General features: G+C 40.2%; 4 protein-coding genes and 4 non-coding genes across 8 annotated transcripts; 2 read left to right on the top strand and 6 right to left on the bottom strand.

Moving 5' to 3' along the window:
• Window positions 1-2,520: 2,520 nt before the first annotated feature.
• Window positions 2,521-7,402, bottom strand: eif4a2 (eukaryotic translation initiation factor 4A2). The gene is made up of 11 exons (XM_020103033.2): window positions 7,103-7,402; window positions 6,227-6,284; window positions 6,003-6,135; window positions 5,582-5,721; window positions 5,014-5,182; window positions 4,822-4,931; window positions 4,359-4,502; window positions 3,923-4,060; window positions 3,732-3,821; window positions 3,364-3,443; window positions 2,521-3,279 (listed from the first exon to the last, which is right to left on the bottom strand). The coding sequence occupies exons 1-11, from the start codon at window positions 7,129-7,131 to the stop codon at window positions 3,135-3,137; spliced, it is 1,236 nt and encodes a 411-aa protein (XP_019958592.1). The 5' UTR covers window positions 7,132-7,402; the 3' UTR covers window positions 2,521-3,134.
• LOC138405197 (small nucleolar RNA SNORA81) lies at window positions 4,122-4,304 on the bottom strand. Its single transcript, XR_011238881.1, has one exon. It is a non-coding gene; the product is annotated as a small nucleolar RNA SNORA81 (small nucleolar RNA).
• Window positions 4,599-4,780, bottom strand: LOC138405198 (small nucleolar RNA SNORA81). Its single transcript, XR_011238882.1, has one exon. It is a non-coding gene; the product is annotated as a small nucleolar RNA SNORA81 (small nucleolar RNA).
• Window positions 5,282-5,356, bottom strand: LOC138405199 (small nucleolar RNA SNORD2). Its single transcript, XR_011238883.1, has one exon. It is a non-coding gene; the product is annotated as a small nucleolar RNA SNORD2 (small nucleolar RNA).
• LOC138405200 (small nucleolar RNA SNORD2) lies at window positions 5,879-5,952 on the bottom strand. The gene has a single exon (XR_011238884.1). It is a non-coding gene; the product is annotated as a small nucleolar RNA SNORD2 (small nucleolar RNA).
• A 2,632-nt stretch (window positions 7,403-10,034) lies between the features above and the next one.
• setd9 (SET domain containing 9) lies at window positions 10,035-11,136 on the bottom strand. The gene has a single exon (XM_020103196.2). It carries the CDS (start codon window positions 11,119-11,121, stop codon window positions 10,183-10,185), a length of 939 nt encoding a protein of 312 aa, XP_019958755.2. The 5' UTR covers window positions 11,122-11,136; the 3' UTR covers window positions 10,035-10,182.
• Window positions 11,137-11,277: 141 nt separating this feature from the next.
• dcun1d1 (DCN1, defective in cullin neddylation 1, domain containing 1 (S. cerevisiae)) lies at window positions 11,278-15,784 on the top strand. Its single transcript, XM_020103235.2, has 7 exons — window positions 11,278-11,411; window positions 12,030-12,243; window positions 12,966-13,134; window positions 14,442-14,572; window positions 14,681-14,763; window positions 14,839-14,935; window positions 15,190-15,784. The coding sequence occupies exons 1-7, from the start codon at window positions 11,409-11,411 to the stop codon at window positions 15,264-15,266; spliced, it is 774 nt and encodes a 257-aa protein (XP_019958794.1). The 5' UTR covers window positions 11,278-11,408; the 3' UTR covers window positions 15,267-15,784.
• An 828-nt stretch (window positions 15,785-16,612) lies between these two features.
• On the top strand, window positions 16,613-25,349 carry ccdc39 (coiled-coil domain 39 molecular ruler complex subunit). Its single transcript, XM_020102643.2, has 20 exons — window positions 16,613-16,837; window positions 18,115-18,234; window positions 18,353-18,499; window positions 18,589-18,747; window positions 18,909-19,001; window positions 19,353-19,481; window positions 19,621-19,812; window positions 19,942-20,045; window positions 20,136-20,268; window positions 20,562-20,756; window positions 20,839-21,003; window positions 21,092-21,229; window positions 21,732-21,940; window positions 22,140-22,263; window positions 22,399-22,558; window positions 22,703-22,809; window positions 23,483-23,623; window positions 23,892-24,071; window positions 24,242-24,330; window positions 24,459-25,349. Exons 1-20 carry the CDS (start codon window positions 16,739-16,741, stop codon window positions 24,634-24,636), a joined length of 2,862 nt encoding a protein of 953 aa, XP_019958202.2. The 5' UTR covers window positions 16,613-16,738; the 3' UTR covers window positions 24,637-25,349.
• The last annotated feature ends 19 nt before the right edge of the window (window positions 25,350-25,368 follow it).

Raw genomic sequence — 25,368 nt, 5'->3', positions numbered from 1 at the left:
TTTATTTGAAAAACTGCAAATATGTTGATACTGGATATATTAGTAAATGTTTTACAGACAACATTATTTGTCCACAGTAGTATTATAAACATAACATAGGACACTGATTTGTTTTTTACTGACACTATAATCGCTTTTATATCTGTACTATCACTTGGTTAGCTTAGCTTAGCATAAACCAGAATTAACGTTCTGCAGTTGTACGCCTCAGCGCAGTTTCAGTCCACATAAATTTAGCTTAAGATAACACGTTCACAAGGTAATGGTTTAGGAATATCGCTGTGACCTTGACCTTTGAACTTCCCTGCAGTTAATCTGTGAATCCAAGTGAATGTTTGGACCAAATTTGAAGAAGTTTCATCAAGGTGTTCCTGAAATGTTGCGTTACAAAACCACAAACCACCTGACAAACCTTTGACCAACAAATTGGAATCAGTTCATTAGTAAGTCCAAGTGAACGTTTGTACCAAATTTTGAGCTCCCACAAGGCGTTCACAAGAATAGGGCAGAGGGACGAACAAAGAAAAAACGTAATGCCACCGGCCACTGGGGGCAACTCTCTAAAACGTGTTCATTAATGCCTCGGTGTAAAAATGACACGTTGTGGTTTTCCTCTCAATAAACAACAAGTTTCAAGATTTTCTTTTATGTAACTTGTGTATTTGTTTGTTTTGCAGCAGATGTCGTGTACCAGTTACAGACCAACGGATATCATATTACAATGAGTATCGTAAAGTGCCATTCGAATAAATGTCTAATAATTCAAGATAAATCCTCTATTTTGTGTAAAAGTTGTTATTGGAAAGTGCTTTTTGAACTAGAATTAGTACTTTACATGAATATAAAACCAGAGTTAGACCAGAAAGTGCAGTTTGGTTTTACCACCAACTGCAGAACATGTATACGAAGCAATGCTCTGAAACCATTTTGTTGTGAGATGCCAATCAGACTCACATAAGCTTTGCTTTTTCTCTCCATGGCAACAATTTGCTGAGCAGCAGAGCGGATGTAGGTGCTACAAGTGCGAACATCTTGCCTGGGAGCACTTCACAAGTTACAATACTCTTTTTGTCTTTTAAAAGGGAAGGAATGGACCAAAGCACTGCACTTTCATACAGAGCTCACTATGGGCTTTAATTCTAGGTGCATAACATGTGATATGTGGAACCAAAAATATCTGCAGCATCGGCCAGAAAGTCTTCGGTGTCCTCAGAGGCATTTGGCACACTGCCAGCAGTAATAACTGAGGCTGGGCTTGTACCATTGTTACACAGACATGAGGCAAATGTCATAAACCATCACAGGCAAACAAAACTGCTGGTTATACCAATCCCAATGTCTCTTTTTCAGAGTTTAAGGGAAATAGACTGACGATGTGTGGTGATGTAGTAATTCACCTCTTGTATTAATGTCAGTAAGAAAAAACAGGCAAGGTTAATTTTTCCAAGATGTCGTGTATATTATATTCGTGTCTTTGCTGCTGCTGACACAGACATGTTTCCTCATTCAGATTATACTACTAAACGTCATCTCACTGTGTGAGAAATGTGTAGTATTCCTACATGAGTTCAAATGTCAGTGTGTCCCAGTTTAAGGTCACAAGAGCACTGTCCTCTCCTCCCTGGGAATTGTCTATATGTTTATTTATGGCACCACTTCCTGAAATGTGATGTGGTCCGGATTAGCAGTGCTCCAAACAGCTGCCCTGTTTCCATGGAAACACATAAAGCAGAATAATTCACACAATGGTTTTAGATGACACTAAAAACAGAACCAGCTGCCGACATCTGTTTATCAAAACTACACAAACTACCTGTGGGTGGATTTTTAATAAACTCTCAAATATGTTTATATATGAACATGTATATTTAGATTTAATTTAGAAAATGTGATAACACCATGAAGGAAATGTGAGCTGCAGTGTGTTATTTTTAGATTTACTTGAGTGATCATTACTGAGAATCAGCTGCTGACTTACAGGTAAGTAATCAGAAACTCAATCAATTAGGGTTCTTCTTTAGTCACCTCCCAAGGGGTGGCTAAGGAAAATAATTGCATTCCAGTAAGTTGGCATGACTGCTGATAAAATTTAAGTGAAGAAATGAGTGTTTTGCATTTAATGAAATTACTTGCATACATACAGATTCAATGATTTACTTGACTTAAAAATGTATAAAAAATAAATGCATGTTTAAATAAAGAAATCTCAATTTGAAGAGGAAGTACATTTAGTATATGAACCTCAGTATATAGAATCCTAAAAGTTTTAGAAATGTGCAACATTAAAGACATGTTAGTTGTGTGGTTTTAATGTGCTCAGTATTTCTCTTTAGATTTTAATTTGCACCTACATGCTGCATTAAGGTCTTACAGCTGACTTGCCAGTAGGTGGCACAGCTACTCAAATCTTACTCTGCTAAACCCTCTAACTCTTCCTACCTTGACACTGCCATGCCAATAGCTGGCTCACAAATTCCAGCTGGCACTTGAAGACACCATGAACACCAAAGACAAAGGCAGTTTACTTACAGTAACTTCAGTTTATTAAGACATTCATACAATTCTAGGGAGAAGGAAATCTGAAAGTAATGGGGGGGGGTAGCAATATACTCTGGTATGGGTAAAATCACATCAGCAAAACAGGGCCAACCAGTGAGAATTCTGAATAATGAATGGAATAAAAGAAACATTAAAATCACATTCACAAAAGATACCAAAAAGCAAGTGAATCTACACTCAACAAATGCCTCTGTCTAAGCAGGCCCACAATACACCGCATATATGTTAGCATAACATAATTTGCAGACTTAATACAGCACTTATACCTTTTAGTCCACAAGTAAGTTACTAAATGATGGAGAACATCAAATACACACATCTTAAATGAACAAGGAAAGAAATAGTTTTCAGACCCCATGGCTTTGTAGCTCCAACCAGCCATCTGTCAAGGTTAGAATCTACAACTGTCAGAGAGGGACCACCATAGAAGTCACCTTGTTTTTAACACATACCAAAATTCTGATCCAAGGTTTAGCATCGAGAAGTTTTCCCCCGGAACAATATAAGCACAATGCAAGTAGAACGACCGCTATCACCGTTAAAAAACCCAAAAACAAAACGAAAGATCGTGGGGCTCAAATCAGGTCGGCCACATTCATTGGCATTTCCTCCACAGTTGTATTGTAAAATGTCTCGATGTCCCGAAGAATCCTCTTGTCTTCCTCAGTGACGAAGTTGATAGCAACTCCTTTTCTGCCAAATCGGCCACCACGACCAATTCTGGAGAGATTCAAGTTGGGTCATGTTACACGCACACAGAAGACTGAGGTGCATATTTGGCAGAGAATATGAGTCTTGTCTTACCTATGAATGTAGTTCTCTCGGTTTGTAGGGAGGTCATAGTTAATGACCAGGGAAACCTGCTGGACATCAATCCCACGAGCCTGACAAAAAAAAATTTTTTTTTTAAATGCGTTAACAGGTTTTAAAATTGCATTCAAGAAAAATCACTGATGAGATATTTGTGCACATGTTGTCGCTTGCGAATAAGTAACAGATTCCTACTTTAGAAGAACCCATTGTGGAGCGCGAGCCCTTATCTCCCAAAAGTTGAGCTTGCTTGGTCATTTTTAGACTGTTGCAAGATTAAGAAACTTTTGGTTTTTAACTGAATTAATCAGTTGTGTTTCTCAAATATTTACCCCCCCACTATATTGCCCCCTCATACTAACCAGAAGATCAGTTGTGATCAACACTCTGCTTGAGCCAGATCTGAACTCCCTCATAATGACGTCACGCTCCTTCTGGTCCATGTCGCCATGCTGTGAAAGTTACTATTTTATTAAATAAGAAATGTGCAACAGCAATACCAACAAGCACAGACGAGCAAAATAGGAGTGTTCTGACATAGAACAGGTTGTACCAATGCAGAGACTGTGAAGTCTCTACCGTGCATCTTCTCCGTCAACCAGTCGACTTTTCTCCTTGTGTTGAGGAAAATGACAGCTTGAGTGATGGTGAGTGTCTCATACAGATCACACAGGGTGTCCAGCTTCCACTCCTGCAGACATCCACGAAAAACCCAAAGTCATGCACTGTCATGCAATTATAAAAAGCAGCTGAGATGTAACACAGGATCTTGAGACAAAGGACATAGGACATTAAGAAAGAGGTCCCTCCAAGCCTCCTTTCCGATACTGTGCCTTTAATTTTCTTCCCTGGTGTACCCATGCTTACATGGCCACATGAGCTAAACCCTGAGGTTTGGCTCCTGCAGTTTTAGCAGGGTGCTTTAAAGAGAAGAGTAATCTATGATGTGAAAACATAATTAACTGGGTGATCATGATCAGTAAACTCACCTCCCGCTCCACATTTATGTAGAATTGCTTGATACCCTCAAGGGTAAGCTCTTCTTTCTTCACCAAGATGCGAATGGGTTCGCGCATGAACTTCTTGGTCACCTCCAACACATCCAGCGGCATAGTGGCAGAGAGCAGAACCACCTTAAGGAAAAGCACAATGTGTTCAATAACTCAGTCAAACACCAGGTCAAAAATGAAATGCAGTGTTACATGAGTTATTTGTTTAAATGCAGACTCAATTGTGGCACTGCACCTTGAGAAAGCAGCCAATGAACATTAAGAAAGAGGTTCGACCACATCTCATTTTCAGTGCAGTGCATGTTCATCTTCTTCCACGCAATAGTTTGCTAGCATTATTGCATGAAACAGATCAAATCTGGATCACACAATTATAGCAGACTTCTGTAAATGCAGAAGGGTGTCACTTTATCTGTTGTGCCTGTCCACAAATGATCCTTACTTGAATGTTTGTGCTCAGTTTCTGGAAGATCTCATAGATCTGGTCTTTGAACCCTCGACTCAACATCTCATCAGCTTCATCCAGAACAAACATCTTGATCCATTTTGGGCCTGTGCACGACATTTTGTTGTTAGAAGTGGCAGAGTTCAGTCCTAACAAGCCTTTCTGCTAAACACTACATGTGATACTTACACAGATGTCCCCTGTTAACCATGTCAAACACACGCCCTGGCGTGCCCACCACTATGTTAGGGGCCTCAGCCTGGAGCTTCTGTATCTCACTATTGAGACTGGTACCTCCAATGCAAGCATGACAGGATGCTCCCATGTAGTCACCCAGAGCCAGTATTACTTTCTGAATCTAATGAGACAGGAATAAAAACAAAACACCTCTTCAGGATAATGTGGTACACGTGGCACAGCAGAACATGTAAACTCAAAAGTGTAGAATAACTGTTCATGGTGATCAGCAGAATAAAGTAAACTCTTCATTTCGTTAGTCAGTCCCGAAAGATGGTAAAGCATCATGTCACCCAGTTTTCCACAGCAACACAAAGCAATCAAATAAATGGAGCCAGATCACCTTTGAGACCAATGTAGCTATGGACGGAGACTACACCAATCTTAAGAGGGTATTGTTTCAAATTTTGAAATTTTTGACAATTTGAAAAAAATGGTACCTTAGTATTTGAATCAGTGTCCTCAATATGCTGTCTAGGTCTGAGACACTGAGGCTATCGTGACCTCAGGAACAGAATACCTGCTGAGCCAGCTCTCTAGTGGGAGCCAACACCAGAGCCTGTGTGTCCTTCTGCTCAATGTCCAGCTGCTGCAAGATAGAGATGGCAAACGTGGCCGTCTTGCCAGTCCCTGACTGGGCTTGGGCAATGACATCTAAGCCTAACGGCAATGGGACAGAGATTGATATTTAAAACCTTAACAGTGCAAGAAAAAGTTAATCAAAAAATGGTAACAATGTCGAATTATCAGTGCCTCAATGCAGTAAACAGGACATTTCTGATGATACAGCTGAGACAATGATAAATCAGTTAATATTGAGTGATCAGTGGAAAAAAAAAGTATCCCCATTATTGGGTAAGTCCCGAAAGATGGTAAAGCATCATTTCACTCAATTGTAAACAAGTCATTGAATTGTTAAGAACTAAATTAGGTTTCTGTACCTTTGATGCAGGGAATGATTGCCCTCTGTTGAATAGCAGATGGTTTTTCAAAACCGTAAGCATATATTCCCCTGAGGAGAGCCTCTTTCAGGTTCATGTCATCAAAGTTGTCTGTAATCTCCTTCCAGTTGCTCTGGAAAACACGAGAAGCAATATCTTGTGAATGAAGGCACATATTAACGACTTTAGATCATTAAAAGTCTGCCACACTATCATTCACTTACCTCGATGATACCATCAGGCTCCATTGAATCTGGCCCCCCATGGTCTCTCTCTCTTGAGCTGGGGAATATAGGAGACAAAAGTAAAAAAAAGGCCTTAAAGTAACTTCATCACAGATAAGGAACTAAGTGTCTTAAAGCTATGCTAGTAAACTGATGTACAACGAGCAGTCGCTCCTACCACGTGTGTGGCTGAATGGCGGCCGCCATTAGACTTGTCAGACCGGTCTCCTAAAAAAATTCTGTACGAGTTCAACTTTGACTCATTGAAACCGTAAAGGATGCGTCAGATGAGTGAGGATCGGATTCACAATGACTCGGGTTACGCCCAAAGTCTCGTTACGGTCCGGAACTTTGCTGGGTGGACGTGTGGAATTCTACAACGGGCGCCAGTGTCTCCAGTAGATCTGCTGTTATGTAACCGAGACATGCTTCCAGACCGGGCCACACGCCCTCTGTGGTCCGGGCTAACTGCACTGTCAGGGGGGGGATAAGAGTCGTATTCTGCCTACTCAACATGGTGCTCCGCTGCCAATATGTCGGACATCGGGGCCTGCGCTGCCTGAAAACGAGGCCGATCTGCAGCGTACTGCAGCTCCTCTCACCACCACCGGCCACCACTCATTGAAAACAATGATTCACCAACACTAATTCTTTAGCATAAACAATAAACCGATAACTGTAACTAACTGCTGATTATCTAGAGCTGCGGTGTTAGCTTTATTCACGAATCGAACGGGTTAGCATCCCGAGCGCCTCGACAGCTAGCTATTTTATCACTAATTCGACAACACACGAAACAAACATCGCCGTTACACGTTTAATTACATGTAAACACGAGTATTGGTAGAAGATGGACGAGAGAATATAAAGTTGTACCTGTTGTAATCAGCAGGATCGCAAGACATGGTCCGTTTCCAACTTCAGCATGCAACTGAAAAGACTGTTGGTGACGACGCCGCGAGGCTTTATACAGCCGGACTATTTTTCACCCAGGAAGTTAATGCTCGGTTTCGCCCACAGTTTGGTCACAGTTGACGGACATAATATTTGGAGCACACCGTGTTTTACTTCCCATCTGCTTTATACACAGATATGTGTCAATCACCGATAAAAAAGTGAAAATCGTCCCGGACTATTTTTATCAACGGAAGGATCTTGCAGTAATAATCGGTGCCACGGCCGCTATAGTGTCCCCGGCAGGTCAAAATTCCTCCCGACAAGGTTGTGCAACATTTTTGGCGATTGGGTTCGTTTTAGGCCAAACATGTGGGGTGAATGAAAAAATGAAGAGATGTGAAGAACAAAGAAGAAAACTGACAGACTGACAGAAAAGATTTGACTCTTTATCATCGTGAGGACATTTTTAATTAGGATGAAGTCTAGTCTGTAGTTTTTGTCATCATGTTATCTCTTGTATTGCATTAATAGATACGTACCTGTATTTGTCATATATTTGATAGCAGTGAGTTCACCACAGCTCCTAGACTGTTCAATATATTCTTTCAGTATTCAATATATACGCAGTGCCTCTCGTTCATACCTTGTGTGTACACTGGAGCAGGTAGAGCAGATAGAATACAGAGCACACAGTGTACTCAGTCTGCTCTGTGCAATGGACTGTAGAAACCTGATTAAACAGACAAACTGGTCTTAACAATCACTGCTCAATTGGGTGTGGTTTTTTTTTTATCTTAAACATGATGTGAAATAAAAGATCTGGGTTAGTTTCCCACTTGAGTTACTCTAAACCTTAGTAATTCAATTAGATGATAGAAAATCTAGCATCTCATTTGCACATGGTTCTGTATGACTCTGTAATACCAAACATGATGTATTGTGTCTGTTAGACTCTTCCTGTGCATCTCTGTGACCAAATACCATGTCCACGTTCCTGTGGTGGGATGTAACAAAGTACATTTACCTTGTTACTGTACTTAAGCACATTTTTCATGTATTTTTACTTACGTAGATTTAAATTGGGGTATACTTACTCCACTACATATGTCAACATATATTTATAAATAACACTATATTTTGATTATATTTTTATATTACACTATATTTTTACAGTGCACTGTTGTATATGTTAATATTGTTTTTATACTTTTAAAAAGGCAACATTAGACTCTGCCTCCTCCAATGAGAGCAAAGTACATCTACAGCAGAAGCATCACTGGTGAAGAAACACCTAAAATGTTTTCATTCATTCATTCATTCATTCAGCCATAATGATATATAAAAGATGAATTAGGGAACAGGCTACACTTGTCAAGTACTTTTACCTTTAATACTACAAGTACTTACTTACCTTCTATGGTACTTTTACTTAAGTAAATGTTAGTCACTTTATTTGATCTTTCACTTAAACGTCCAGTGTGTAAGATTTAGGTGAAAGGAATCTATTGGCAGAAATCTTATATAGAATATTCCTCATGACGTTTTCACTAGTTCGTTTCATCTAAATTGTATGAATTGTTGTTTTCTTTCCCCCAGAAAAGGCCCTTTATATTTAAATACTTTATATTCACATCAAGGGGACCCTCTCTATGGAGGCCACCATGTATTTTACTATAGTCTGGACAAACCAAACACCTTTTGAGTTTTAATGACAACTAAAGCTACCACAGGTTCTTTTTCATGTTTAGAAGGGGAGGGTGAGGTGAGGGGTGTTTAGCTGCAACATGCAATTTCAACACTAGATATCACTGAATTCTACACACTGTACCTTTAAGTAAAATAATTTAGATCTTCATCTACCACTGCCACTTTATTTCTGTGTTTCCTCTGTTCTCCAGGTTCCAATCATCTGTGTCACCTTTGCCATCATTTGGTCTTTGTTCCATATGAAAGAGTTGAATTGTTTAGTGTCCATTTAACTGTGGCTGTGTGTGAGGAATGTCCCCTTCACTGTTGCTGATGTGAATGAACTTCACGTTGGTCCCTAAATGAACAAATAATGTTCATGAATTTCCTGCACTGATTATAGCTTTTAAACTTCCTAAAATTGTGCTTGTAATTGAGCTCTTGGTCCCTCCCCTCAGCAAAGCTTGGTCTATGATCACTTATGCTGCTTGTTCTGTAAGTTTCCATTACTGTGGTGGATCTCAGCACTGTTATTTAAGAAGGGTGCAATTTTGAGGTACTTAGTTACCAGTTTTTTTAAAACTTCAAACGTCAAAAGTCCTCAACTAAAACACATGAGTACCTTGATACACTGTTAACAAACTACACCCAACTCAAACTCTAACATATTGTCTACATAAATACACCGGCCATCACAATCCAGTTACAAGATTTTAGTTAGTACAGACGCTCTGAACAATGTCTATTTTTATTTCTCGATACTAAAGTGTATTTTTGCATATTTAGAATTTTGCTGATGTAATATTCTGAAAGCAGATCCTTAATGGAATGGATATAAATCAAAAAATATATATTTTTCTTCAGTATAAGATATATATAACTCTGTCCCACCTTTGTTTAGGTCTGGAACATACTGATCCTATATTTCCTGGCCCACTTGATCAATCAACCAAATTTGATCTGTATAGCCAATATTTACAAATCACAGTATTTCTCATGGGGCTTAAACAGTCTGTAAAAGGTGTCATATTCATTTGTCCTTAAACATTGTCTCCCCACAGTACTCCCTTTTAACAGGTGGAAAAAAACGCAGAAACTTTGGGAAGAGTTGCAAGTCCTCCCAGGTGTAACAGTGCGCATCCACATAATAACGTGTATTCCTACATTACATTTTAAAACTATCCAATAAGAGCAGTCTTGTTTCTTAAACGTTACAATAAACATGTTAGACATAATTTATCTTTATTCCTTAATGAGTATTAAAGAGTGTACAAAGAGTGTTACTAAAAATAGAAACAATGGTGATGTTGCTGGATTTAAAAAAATATAATTTATAATCAGTTCTGACACCAAAGGCAGAGTATGTTTTAATTTTAATGCACAATAGTGAAGTAGTTGGAGAAGAGTTCCTCCCCAGGTGCAATGTCTCTGAGTGACACAAGGACAACACAGCGCAGAGGCCTCCGTGTGTCCTGGCTGTAGTTGACATTGGGCAGGTATTGGTAGAGCTCAAAGGGAAACTTCTCTGGCACATCATACTCCTGGTAGCACACGTTAGCAGGGCGCTCGTTGGAGCAGTTGTTCACATACTGACCCACAGCCAGTGGGTTGTGTGGGGTGGCTGTCAGCCAGCTGGTGTCACTCATCAAGAAGGGCCCCAGTCTGTCCCTGCCGCTGCAGGACCTGAACACCATTCTGGAGATTCCTTTGTCGTTTCCATCAACCAAGACCCCGTCGATGCACCTGAACACGAAGGGGTTCCAGATGGACTGGAGGAGGATAGGCTCGTAGGCCTGATACACTGTACCAGGGTACATGGCCACTGTGGCTCCCCCTGGCACAAACCCTTTGGTGACAAACACTCCAGTTCCTGCAGAGGGCAGAGTGCTGGGCTGACGATCAATGCAGAATCCCAGAGACTGTAACATGGCATCCTGTCCACACAGAGGGCTTCCTGCATGCTGCTCATCTCCTTCTCCACATGTCACCTCTCTGGTAAAGTGATCTGCTCGCAGGTCCCTGTGATCTGTGGGCCCATGACTCCTGATCAGGGCTGTGAAGAGCTTCACCAGGCTCCGCGACACCTCCTCATCCGGCACCAGCTTGTCCCTGCAGCGCTCCGTCACCTGCCGCAGAGTTTTCTCATTTTTAGACAGGTTGAGAACAACCCAGGGCACAAACCTGTGTCTGTACGACCTCCATATGTCCCGAAGTCTTTGAAAAGCGGGTCTAAACATCCAGAGACGTCTGACAGCTCCGGAACAGGCGAGCTGGCTTAGTTTCACCACTTCCGCAACTACTTCCTGCATCATGTTTCAAAATAAAATGAATCACCTGGTAATATTTCAAATTTCACCAGCCGACTGATGAAAGTCAATAAGGAGTTACACTGAAAAATAACAATAAATCATTTAATAGATAGAAAGTGAACAAACTATAATTTTAAGGTATGGAATCACCCATGAGTTCTTCATTGAGCGTTTTTATTTTGAAGAAGAGAAGCCCCAACCGGAATAAGGAAATCTTTTTACATGACTAGTATAACTTTACAGTCATTAGCCAGCTGGATGGGAGGAGAGGGAGTCGGGCGAAGACAAACATGGTGAGAAATGAGCCTTTATTTAACCCTGATGCCGAGATCCTCGCGTTATTATCCCTCACACACATGAACCGTCACTTTCTGGAGATCGACGCAGACAGGAAGCGGCGCCAATCTCCCATTTATTTCCTTTTGCACAATGAAAACAAACCTCCCTTCGTTAGCATTAGCCTACTAGCTCACGGTGAGACTAGCCCAGTTAGCCAGCTAAGCTTGCTAGCATTTAAGCCATCGGACCAACCAAAGCACACTCTCTGCATCAGCGTTAGCTGTGAGTTACTGTCGACAGGAGTTAGGATCGGATTGTTGGTTCGCTGTTGTTGAAATGTGAAAACACAAGCTAGTGGACACATTTCAAACCGGTGCCTGCTGTCAGGGTGCAATGTTGCTGCTGCTTTTCTTACTGCTGCTACCACTGTGTCAAAAACAAACCAAACTTCGTGGTCATTCGGGGACACTTTGGATGATAAGCATCCTGCAGCCACATGCAGCTTGTTGTTGAAATATTCAGTCTGTGACAACTCATAAATAAATCTTATGTATAAGAGAAACGTTATTTATGATTCTGCTGTTCATTGCTTTTTTGAGTTTAGTGTATGTTGTGTTTTTGTCTTTGTGCAGAACAAGCTGAAGTCCTCACAGAAGGATAAAGTTCGCCAGTTCATGATATTCACACAATCCAATGAGAAGACAGCGCTGACCTGTTTGTCACAGAATGACTGGAAACTAGACGTTGCCACGGACAAGTTCTTCCAAAGTCCTGAGCTCTATGTTCCAAATCTAAAGGCGGCTTTAGACAAGAAGAGGCTCGACCAGCTGTACAACCGATACAGAGGTATGGAAAGCCTTGAACCTGGCCCTATACAGACCTGGTTTAAACATCCGTACTGACAGATCCAATCACAAGTGGCCTGCGCCAAGTTAGTCTGTTCACACCTGAAACTAAAATCATTCCACTCTCTCACTCAATATGCTAATGAGGTTGTTGTAACCCAGTCTAAGTTTACGTATGTGTTCGATGACAATGTTTGTATGTGTGTCAGCATAAGTGAGAGAAGAGAGAGGAGGGACTGAATGAATAAGTGAGTGTAGCTTTAAAGAACGATTTTTAGAATTTAAGTGAAGTATTAATCATTATGTGGTGGTCACTGTTGATATTGTGATGGTGCCAGAAAAATGTTGACGTATGGACACTGAGCAGCATAAAATTACATTTCAACTGTAGCGTGTCAGAGGACATCACGTGGCCCTGGGCGGATTTGCGAAAAAGTAAAATGTGGCCACATGTAGCCAACCATCTCCAAATGTGATCTGAGTGATTGGATCTCAGGACGCATTTGGGTGCGTGCACACTTATACTTGGCGCTGACCACTTGTGATGTGACCACATGGATGTTAATATCATGTCTGAATGGGGTCTAAGTATAAGAATAACTTTCTATACAAAGTAGAGGTACACACAATGCAACCCAAACATTTTGAGAACTGTCATTCGAACATGCATTTACTCTTGACCAAATAATAATAATCCAATCACTCTCCACACGTCACGCTTAGATCCTCATGATGACAACAAGATCGGCATCGACGGGATCCAGCAGTTCTGTGACGACCTGGGTTTGGATCCGGCCAGTATAAGTGTCCTTCTCATCGCTTGGAAGTTCAGGGCAGCAACACAGTGCGAGTTCTCAAAACAGGAGTTCATGGATGGCATGGCCGAACAGGGGTGAGAAAATATTTTTGCAAAAAAGGTTCTCTTCTGAAATGGCTCCTCCTTTCTTTGTGAGGTGGACTTTAACATTAATAACTCTTACACCAGAAGCACCCTACTATATTTCAAACACGGACTTTATCGTAGTGGGATTTTTAGTATATCTGTGTTATGTACGTTATGTTGACATGATGCTAAAGTTTTGACTTTTTTGATTTAGTCTCCCTAAATATCTTGATTGAAATACTGAAAAGGTGCGATGGCAAAAACTTAAACCATCAGAAAAAGTTATGAGATGACAGAACACAGAAGAGAGAGGCTCTGTTCTCATTGTCATTTTTACATCTTCATTAAGTAGTAGACTAGAAAATGCCCCAGAGGAGCTCAGACCTCTACAAGGAATGTGTATTAAATAATTTGTCTTCATTCTACTTAGTGTGCTGCTGAAGTGTCCATCTGGGCTTTCACCATTATTTTCATGTCAACTCAAAGTGTAGTTTGTGTTGTTAAGTGTTTTCTGTAAGTTTGCAGGTTTCGACTATAACTTTGTGCATTTGATACAAAAATAATTTGATTATTGTAAATGATTGGATCAAGGCCATAATGTTATTAATTAGCTGAAAAGATAAAGTTTTCTTATCACAAAATGAAAAACATTTTGCCAAGCCGGATGTGTTGCGTCACTTGGTCCGCGTACGTTTCAAACATCTTTTACAGGCGGGCTTTGTCTGTAAAATCAGGGGGTTGACGAAGGGATCCACTGGTCGAGGGTTTGCCAGGTTCATTCTTTGTCAGTTGCTGGTCTTTATCGAGTCATAACTGGAGTCCAGCTGGGATCACTGCAATCCCTAATTGCCTTCGCCTTTGGTGTTGACTTTTTGTGTTGAATTTTAAAATGCATTAGAAGATATTGAAAATCGTAGTTACTGGATGTAACTCCACTTCTATGAGTTCATGTGGAGCTCTCTAACTGCATACCAGGCTGGCCTCCTTTTGGGTGCACATGGCAGCGCTCCAAATGGAGATGAGCAGCAAAGCACTGGGGTTTTGTGCGATCGCTACCCCCTGATAGGTCAGTGAGTGCAAAGATCTGTCGGAGGGTGTCGAGGCCAAGACTCTAAGGGTTAACCAGCTGCAAAGCCTGTGGCTACACCACTACTCATAGAACCAAAGATACGCCTAGTAACTGCTATTTATGTAAAGAAAAGACTTAAACTTAAAACTTAATTGCTTAGCTTTAGATGAAAACAAAGATTTGTGTAATGCTCTGAAATGTTTCTCTTTGTCCAGTAAAACTAACACTTTGCTCGCTGTTTCTTCAGATGTGACACTATAGAGAAGTTAAAAGCTCAGCTGCCAAAGATGGAGCAGGAGTTAAAAGACCAGGGGAAGTTCAAGGATTTTTACCAGTTTACATTTAATTTTGCCAAAAATCCTGGCCAGAAAGGTTTGGGTAAGAGTCTCTTAATGTTCATCATAAATACTGTTTGTTTCATACGGTTGTTTTCATCATATATACTTTTTTTTTTTTTTTTTTTACCTATGTCTGGTTTTATTACAGATTTAGAGATGGCAATTGCATATTGGAATTTAGTACTGGCCGGAAGATTCAAGTTCCTGGACTTGTGGAACACATTTTTAGTTGTAAGTTTATAATCGCAGATGTAAGTCATTCACTTTATTTCGCCTTGTGTTAACTTTACTCTACACCTTTTGCAGGAGCACCACAAAAGATCAATTCCTAAGGACACTTGGAACCTCTTACTAGACTTCAGCACAATGATCACAGATGACATGTCGAATTATGACGAGGAAGGTTTGTACAGTGCTCGTAATCAGTTACGTGAAAACTTGTTTGAACCACAATTGTTTCCCCACAACCTTTAGGGATAGTTTCCACCTGCATAGAAAGATGGATGATGTGTCTTCTGTTCCTCCCACTATCCAGAAATGAAACAAAAATATCCCAGATATGAATGCAGACTATGAACTAATGAGTTCTCATTGTTGTCCTTAATATGGTCTTATGATTCAGTTGGTCATATTTGTGTATGTTTATTTGTTCACTAGGAGCATGGCCTGTCCTTATCGATGACTTTGTGGAGTTTGCACGGCCGCATATTGGGACCAAAAGTACGGCAGTTTAATCGCTGAAGGAACGTCCGTGTGAGGTTTCTACAAAAACATCGAGCGCAGTGAACGGAGGACCAGGGGACCACACTGAGCTGAGAACTATGTTGCCTTTTCAACCCTCAGGACTGAAATATTTTACACAGCAGAGACTTTATATATATGTGTGTGTGTATGTACATATATAAAAAGGCATATCTCTTTGTTGTTCAAAGTATTGGGCTTTTTTGTGTGTGCTCGAGCCAACTACAGAGGAGTCACCACCTTCGCCCACGTGGTTGGACTCCACTGAAAAGCAGGTAGATAGACACACTTTTGAATTGCAACGTAATACGAGGGTTCGTGAGGGGATGTCAGTCTTTAAATATTGAATTTTAACACTCTTGTGTGCATCCATGATTTTGCTTTTGTTTTATAATACATTTGTGTGACAAGTCAGTATAAAACATTGATTGTAATTTTTTAAGCATAATGCTGTTTGTTTAAACACAAATGTATAACTATAAAATAAATGTTTCAATTTGGTATCTTTAAAGTGGCCGGTCGTTCTCAGTAGCCTGGATAAGGATAACTGGAGGTTGTCATGATTTAGGGCCCACACAAGTTCTTTCATAAATCTGAAGAATGATTCATGTTTAATTACATCCAAAATGAAAGCTACATCTATGTTGCTCTCAGTGAACTATAACAATTTTCTTTAAAGAAACAGAAAAATTACTTTGGGATTGGAGCAATAATAATGATATTTTTATTTATAGAGCATTTTTTTCAAATCCAAAATGATTTGTTTTTAGTGTTATCCAAAACTATTTTACAACACAAAACAACATTCATACGCATTCCATGAACGAAAAAGGTGCAAAGAGAAGAAAACTCTTATATTACCTGCCCCCTTTCATAAAATGACACAAAATAAATACAGATTGCTTTTTTGATTTCCTTTCTTTTCACAAATCAACTATTCATTAATCAACAGCATCATCATAACAGATACTACTTGATAAGTTCATGTCCCTAACAATCCTAATAATGGTGAAATAGCTGCTGGTATTATTTATTATTTTGTTGATCATTCTGTGATAAATTGCAAGGAAAATTATTACAATCCTGTTTTGATTGCGATAAACCTTAAGCAAAGATATCTTTGGTTGTATTAAATTGATTAATTTGTATAAATGTGATCATACATGATCTCTGCCTTCAGACAGACACAGTGTGTATAATTTGAGAAGTTACTTTTGGATTCGTTTCTCTGCACACACTGCTGTTTAGTTGTTTTCCGTCACACTGGTGTAGAAATCATGACTGCAGTACCACGGACGGACAGTGTGAGGCGCTGGTGTCGCGCTGCCTCCCAGTGTCCACACAGTTGAGGGGCTCGTGTCGTTGCTACGGGCGACAGACATCAAACAGACAGCAGACAGCAGCAGAAACAACAACAGATCTGCTGTGAACCCTCCGCCTGTCATCGGCTCTGTTGGAGCAGAACATGTGGAGCATCATGAACTCGGTTTTATCTGATGTGAGCTGGGACGAGCGCTTTGCTTTACCTGAAGCTAACGCTGAGAACAAGGCTGTGCTGGAGGAGGTGAGTGACAGAGGGTTAGCATGTAGCTCACTGAGCACCATGACAACACTGATCAGACAACTTACACCACTCCATGCGTTTCAGGAAACTAGGCGATACTACTACTACTACTATTACCCCCTATACTACTACTGCTACTACTACTTCTACTACTATTACCCCCTATACTACTACTGCTACTATTACCCCCTATACTACTACTGCTACTACTACTATTACCCCCTATACTACTACTGCTACTACTACTTCTACTACTATTACCCCCTATACTACTACTGCTACTACTACTTCTACTACTATTACCCCCTATACTACTACTGCTACAACTACTTCTACTACTATTACCACCTATACTACTACTGCTACTACTACTATTATTACTGCTGCTGCTACTACTACTGCTACTACTACTATTATTACTGCTGCTGCTACTACTACTGCTACTACTATTATTACCACCTATACTACTACTGCTACTACTATTATTACCACCTATACTACTACTGCTACTATTACAACCTATACTACTACTGCTACTACTACTATTATTACTGCTGCTGCTGCTTCTACTACTACTACTACTATTACCAACTATACTACTACTGCTACTACTACTACTATTATTACTGCTGCTACTACTACTACTATTACCACCTGTACACCTATATATTTTAATTTCCCTACGGGGATTAATAAAGTACTTCTGATTCTGATTATACTACTACTGCTACTACTACTATTATTACTGCTACTACTACTACTACTGCTGCTGCTGCTGCTATTACTACTACTACTACCACCACCTATACTACTACTAACACTACTACTAACACCACCACTACTACTAATTTTATTACTGCTACTACTACTACTACTATTATTACTGCTGCTACTACTACTACTGCTATTGTTACTGCTACTGCTACCACTGCTATTACTGCTGGTACTACTATTATTACTGCTACTACTATTACTATTGTTACTGCTACTAATACCTCTACTACTGCTACTAGTACTACTGTTACTGCTACCACTACCACTACCATTACTTAATTTCCCCACAGGGATCAATAAAGTTTTCTATCCATCCATCCCTATCTCCATCCATCCTATACTATTAATAATAAACTTTATCTGTGTAGCACAGTTCATAAAAGAAATGCATCTTTAAGTGCTTTACATACAATATAGATGGAAATAAACACATGTTCAAATGTAATTCAAAATAAGAATACGATTTTTGAAAATGCATTAAAACACGTTCCTCACGACAACAGATTCGTAAAAAAGAGGCAAAGCTGGTGCAAGTGGAAAACAAACTCGAGAGCAACAAGGATCAAAAGCAGTTAATGACTGAGTTCCTCAAAAATGCTAAACAAGAGCTGGAGAACACTGAGGTAAGTTAATCAGAATACTATACATATATATTTACTGTGTGTCAGGTGTGCATCTCTTCTGATGAGCGGGTTAAAGTAACAGTGCCACTGTTTGTTGCTTTGTCTTTTCTGCACCCAGGCTTTATGTAAGGCCAAGGAAAGAGAAGAAGAGTTGGAGAAACACCTCAAAGCCCTGGCAGAGAGGGAGACAGGTCGTCTGGTGCAGGAAACGACAAAGACTGACAATGAGCTTCGATCTTTAGCAGAGAGGAGAAACATGCTGGAGGTCTGTACCACTCACAATATAAGAAACACTGTAAAGCTGATGGTTCCATCCTATTCTCATAATGTGCCGACCTTTGTCCATATCCTCAGAATCACATCTTCAAGACCAACCAGAAGCTGGAGGAGTTTAGGAACCAGATGAACTGGGACCAGCAGACCATGGAGGCCTTTTTGGAGGAGTCAGCATGCCAAGATGAGGACGCAATGGCCATCATCAAGTACGCCCAGCAAGATGAGCAGAAGATCAAGGTAAAGTGAAAAGACCTAAAAGTATCTACAGTGCATTCTGGTTTCAGGAGCAGTTGCACTAATTAGCCACAGCATTAACACCAGTTACCTGTTTATATGTTGTTGCTGATGAAAGTCGTACTCCTCCTGAGCTAACAGCTTTATTGCCTCTCCTGTTGCAGTCACTCTCTCTGGCTATAGAGAAGAAGACACTGGAAGCCAGTGAAAAGCGAAAAGCAGTTGACAAGGAGTTGACTGAGACTATATCTGCACAGGTACAAGAAAAAAAACAGATGCAGGATTCACACATCGGAGGCTTCAACATAATTGTTGCTCATTCACTTTGATTGGGGTGATGTCATGCATTGCTGTATTGCATCATGGCTGCGTTGTGTTGTTTTGCATACTAGAAGTTCAGGTCAGCTTTTCACGTCGCAGCATAATTCATGTCCCATGAGCATTACACTTATTATACTCGTTATTTGAGTATAAATGTGGATCTATACTTTTGTGTTCTTGACCTCCAGCTCTGTGGCGGTATAAGTATTTCACAGTATTTAGTTTGGGTTGTTTTTGTGAATCCTTTTAAATGTTCCTATAAAAACAATCTTCTTCTTTTCTAACAGCTGGCTTTGGATAAGATGACAGATCATTTGCAGCAGACTCACCTGGAGACACAGCAGCTCATCCGCCAGTGGGAGAACACCGTCAAGCAGATGAATCAGCGTGATGCTGAGATGCAGCAGTGTGCTCTTGTAAAGTCTTTTACCATTGCACTTTTGCTGATAAAAGACACACCAATGGATATTGACCTCTAATGGGAATGCTCACCGAACAATAAACTTGACTAACACCCTGTGTTTGTGATCCGGTTTTGTTTGTTTATCTGTTCAGCAACTTGCCAAAGCTAGCCAGAACATCAGGGAAAGGAATGCCACCATTACAGAGAGGAAGCACTTGCTGGATACTCAGAGGAACAACAACACAGAAACTGAGAGGAAGATATCTGCAGCCCAGCGACAGACTGTAAAGCTGCGGCAGGATTTGAAGGAGCAGGAGAATAACTGCAGTGTGCTGCAGGATGAGGTCAGCTTCTCAAACAACTCTTATCAAAGATGACTACATGCTCAAAGAATGTTACAACTAATCTGATCTGTAATCCAACTTTATTTTGTTGAGACTGATTCTAATGCATGCTAATGATCACAATTGCAGCTGGATAGTCGCAAGGGCACACTTGATAAAGCAACTTCCAGTGTGAAGTCTGTGACGTCCAACATATCCAGAATGAAGAAAGACATCCAGGATAATGACGAGAAGTGGGTTAAGTCTTACAACATGTCTCTGTTGATAAAAAGTCACTGTAGTACTTCATAAACAAGCTCTGTCTTTATGTGTGTGTGTTGTAGGCTCAAGGAGGCCAGGGCGTACAATGCTGCGCTGGAGGAGAAGCTGAAACAAGTAACTCAGACTGCTCTGAGTGAGGAGGAGAGAGCTGCTCAGATGGATCGGTTTCTCACGGATGAGGAGGAGGCAATCAAGGTGAGCGGCCTGATAGTCCTGAGCCCTGAACTGTTAAACTGCTGAGGTGTTAGTTTGTAGAGAGCTTTTATTTACATTAAAACGTCTTTTTCAGTTTTTCATTTCATTTCACATCTTAAGACTGTTTGATTATTATATTTTGCTGGTAGCTTTGGGAAACAATCAAAAAAACAACTATTTTATGTTGAGTTTAAATGAATTTAAATCTGCTCTGGGTGACATGGGATTGAAGTATCATAGCTTTGTACTGTATTACTACTTTGTAACCCTGTGTTTCCTGTGCTTTGCTGTAGGAGCTGGATGTGCAGCTGCGTGACTGCAGAGAGGAGCTGTTCCGTCGTAAAGAGCATTTGCAAGGTCTAAAGACAAAAGGGAAGGATTCTGTCGCCAATGTTTCCAGAAGCAAATCCACCATCACCGGCCTGGACAGCCAGCTGAGAAAACAGGAGAAATACTTAATAAGGCAACAGATGCTCATTAATGAGCAGGTAAGATTACAAATTTAAAAAAAACTTGCACAATTTCATGACAAATAGCTTCAGATTTTCCTCTCACTTTCCTGCATCATAGGACTCCAGGGTCATCACCATGGAAAGAAAACTGGCGCGGCTGCAAGGAGATATTCAGCAAGATGAAAAACAAGCGCTAGAAATGCATATCACTGAGTTGACCAAAGCCCTGGAAGAGAAGAAGAAGTCAGCCAGCACATTAACCAACATTCTCAAGGAGTCCGAGGTCAGTCTCGCTGGCCGTTCTCTCTCTATTCATGTAAATGAAATATTTACATCTCTCATATATCTCTCTCTGTCTCTTTCTCTTACAGGATGATATCCGCTTATTGAAGAAAGAAATGGGAAAGTCAGAGGCTCAGAAGAGAGATGTGACGGAGAAGGTAGAGGAGCTCCTGCTTCTCCGTAATACAAATGAGAAGGAGCTGAAAAGAGTCCGGCTCACGAAACAGGTAATGCGCTGATGTCACAGCAGATGTCATGTATTCACCTGAGTTGTTGACGTTTATTTACCACCTCAGGACGTCCTGTATTCAAACTGTGTTCAGGAAAATCAGACGTAAATACTTTGATCGGAGGTTTCTGTCACTTTGAAGGAATGTTCCCCATTTTGCTTAAATATTATTTGATTGATAGGAATTTGATTAAAGATTATTTTCATATTTAGACTCTTTCAATCTGAACCAAAATTGCAGACCAGTCGACAGAACGACATCACTCTTTCTAAAGTCATGATGCTAACACGGCCAAAGACCTACTTTTTCAAGCCGCACATGGAAGTGAATACAAACCCAGGGTTTACTTGCCTGAAAAGTAATGAATGTTGCTTGATTTCTCGGAGAGTTATTCCAACAATGATACATTTTATACTAAAACACAGCAGATTTTATATAATGTAACTCAAAGAACATATGCAAAACGATACTATGTTCTTGACCTCATGTTCCTCTGCAGGACGACTTGGTGGAGCATAACATCTTGAAGGTAGAGGTCAAGCGCGTTCGAGATCTGCTGTACAGCAAGACGGACACTGTACTGTCTTTGGAGAAGAGGAAGCTGGGGCTACAGAGAGCCTTGAAGGAGAGGGAGGGTGAGATCAAGGTCTACAGAGAGATGCTCGGCCAGAAGCTCAAGATAAGTGAGCAGGAGAGACAGAAACTGAGGTGAAAACTACAGCAATTATCTCCAATCTCATGAACCCACAGTAGAGTCTGAGACCACTGCCCCATCTGAGTGGATGTGAAGTGGTTTCATACCTCTGGACACTCATGTACACATTTATCATCTGGTGTTTAAGTAACTTCTCCTTTTGTAAAATGTTTTACGAAGAAAATCCCTTAATTTTGACTGATTCTGTTTCAGTGCTGAGCTGAATGAGAAACTGTCCGCGATCGTCATGATAAAAAAACGTTTTGAAGTTGTGACACTTTCGACGGCAGCTCCTGAGGGGGAAGAGGAGAAGTCGCAGGCCTATTATATCACAAAGGTCTGAGGGCTACACACACACACACACACACACACAGCATTGTGTCACATGCACTGTCTGCTGAAGCTAACCATGATCAGATTGTCCCTGTGGGGCCCACCAGCTCTCTAAATGCGGTTTTGTGTTTTTCACCAGGCTGCACAAGAGAGAGAGGAGCTCAAGCGAAAGGGAGATGCTCTAGATGCTAAAATACGCAAAATGGAGTTCGAGAACAGCGCTCTGGAAAACACCATCCAGATGTTCAACAACAGTAATTCAATGTTTCGCAAATCTCTCACCAAAGTAAATGAATCAAGTACGTATGACGGGGTTGACAGAATGACTTCAAACCAACAAATCAATCACAACACTCACAATTTGTGTCTGTTTCTTCCTCTTTGGCTGCTTAAATGAGAGCAGCTCTCATAGTTCACAAACCAATTCAGATTTTTTGTTTTAGGTCCAGAATATCAAGAAAAACTGAAGTTAGAGGAGCAGTTAAAGGCAGCTGAAGATACGTTAAAGTTCAAGAAGAGACACGTCGAGGAGCTTCAACAGGACTTACTGGTTAGTCCTGTTTACAGTCAGTGTTGAGCAGGTGATGTAGAAAAGTGTAACAATTAGTCCATGAACACTGAATGACTCCACCTGAATCATTACATGTCCCATCACTACTGGGCGTACATTTAGAATATATTCTCCAAAGATTGGCTCACGTTTTCAACAATTTCAATTTTTTAATTTGTGTGTTAAGTCCTTCCTAAGTGTTTAGGGGAAAAAATATGTTAATCACATCAAGTTTTAAACTGGTAATTTAGAAAAACTTTATCTATACAAGTTAGGACTTAATAAACATACAAGCAAACTATTAATATATATCTGTAATGCTGTCCAATCAAACAGTATCAACCATAACACAAAATATTAATTCAGTTGATTATGTTTGGTGATACTGTATCGATTCTGAAAAACACTGTATTGATTTGTAAAGATTTGCATCTGACTGTTTATTTTCTGTTGGTTTAAACAATTACAAGATGTGAATGTCCATGATATATTGTAAATGTTCGTAAATATTTCATATGGCTTCATGCATCATTGTTTCTGAAAAGCCCTTCTAGTTCTTTGCAGTTTTTAAATGTTACTGAAGTTACTTGTTGGATTGTTGTTCTACCGGAGTAATCCAGTGTGTCTCTCTGGCTGCTACTGTGTGTTTTTGTGTACCACTCTCTGTTTCCAGGACATGAACAATACCTTTGAGTGTCTGCTGCAAGAGGAGCAGGTTGAGAAAGATAAGATGACGAACAAACAATCACTCATCAGCAAACTGAACAAAGAAATCACTTCCCAGCAAGAGAAGATTGACAGGGCAATCAAACAGGTTTGATGTCTACCTGTAACTGTTGGGATAACCACACTTTGTTTTAATATTGTGAAAATGAAAATTATTTGGGAAATCAAACTGATTTGCAAATAAAAATGAATACTTCAATGGCTTACACACACATGTATGAAGAATGAAGTAAAGCTATTAAGTCATACTTTTTTGATCTGTTCTGGTAATGATTAGTATAAATAAAGGAGGAATGCTGTGTGTATGGAATCTTTTAATCATAATTTAATTTAGTATTTTCCTTGTGCTCTGCCAGTGCTCCAAGATGACCAAAGAGATCCGTGCAGCGAACAACACCAAGTCTGAGACTTTTGAAGAAAAAGAAATTAAACTGAGGGAACTAGCAGAATTCAACAAGAGCATCGGTAATATGCTAAATGAGGCTGTGGAGGACAAGCCTGATCTCAGACCAGTGCTGGAGAAATACTTCCTGCAGGTATAAAACGAAGGACGCTGCATTGTTTTTATATTCAGAGGATTAATTAAGCATTTAATGATCGACTTTGCTTCCGTGCCAGTAATGGGATTTAACTTGAATTTTGTCAAATAAATGTGGTAACAAAATCAGAGTTCCATTATCTTTTTTGTCTCTGCTTGTTCTTTCAGGCCAATCTGTCTTTTCCAGCTCCTTCCTCCACGCCCACCAGCCATCGCAGCTCCAAGACAAACTCCGCCCGCAGCTCTGCCTCCCTCAGGTCAGACTCTCTCCTCAAGACTTCAGACTTAATAAATCTAGTTTAGGTCTTGTTTTCTTTTTTATCTTACAAAGAATTGGAGATTGTGCTACTCCTCGTCATGGTGCTGTTCTCTCTCTGTACTACAGGTCTCCTGCATCTTCCACCAGCAGCAGCCCCAGGGCCTCTGCACTTCATTCTCCCTTGTTGAAGACTGTGGAACTGGGCTTAGACACAACTGTGATCTCCCCTCCTCCCACCACCTCCAGGCGTTCCAGCTCTTCAAGTAGCAGCACCAGCAGCAGCAGGAAGTTGAAGAACTCCTAGTTGTGCAGAATAACTGTGTCACATCACTCAATGGAAACAGATTGTGTAATGTTTTGCCGTTTTTAGTTGTAGCAGTAATGAGAAAATTAAATGGATGGCCCTTTAAAAGGAAAAGAAGAAGGTGCAAGGGAAATGATTTATTGATATTTTGGTGAATGTGACTCTTTGTTTAATAATCATACTTCTTTGATTGGATTGTTATTTGGATTTGCATAATTGTCTGAAAATTACTTGATTAACTGAATTGATTGTTTGTGATTCCCTTTCTTCTGATGCCTTCTGTAGCCAAGCTATCTGGGATAGCTCTCTGACTGTGATATATTTTAATTATTGACAGGTTAAGAAGCTCTTTCCGGCACCCTATTCTCTTTTTATGCCATTTTAGAAAACCGACTCTGTATAGTGTTGAAAGGTTTGTTTTTGATGTGTTCGAAGCTTATTATCCATAAATCAAGCTGTTTTCAGACATGACCTGTGGGTAAATTCTGGAGAATTTGCTACAGAGTTTCTCGCAGTTTACTTTTTACACGTACACAACACAGCAGGAGATTCACAGTTTACAATAACAATAAAACACAATTTTATGACATCCCCTCGCTTGCATGTTTAACAAAACTACCCAAAGAAAGTTTTTTTCCTCTCCGCTGCTGAGGCTGTTAATCTCTGTTTTCTGCATTTGAAAGTACTTTTGAATAAACTTACAGAAGACAGTATTTGTAATTGGCCTTATTG

The sequence above is a fragment of the Paralichthys olivaceus genome, chromosome 16 (assembly GCF_024713975.1).
Source record: "Paralichthys olivaceus isolate ysfri-2021 chromosome 16, ASM2471397v2, whole genome shotgun sequence".
Taxonomy (NCBI): domain Eukaryota; kingdom Metazoa; phylum Chordata; class Actinopteri; order Pleuronectiformes; family Paralichthyidae; genus Paralichthys; species Paralichthys olivaceus.
The sequence above is the reverse complement of the archived record's forward strand: the minus strand, read 5'-3'. Positions and strand labels throughout refer to the sequence as shown.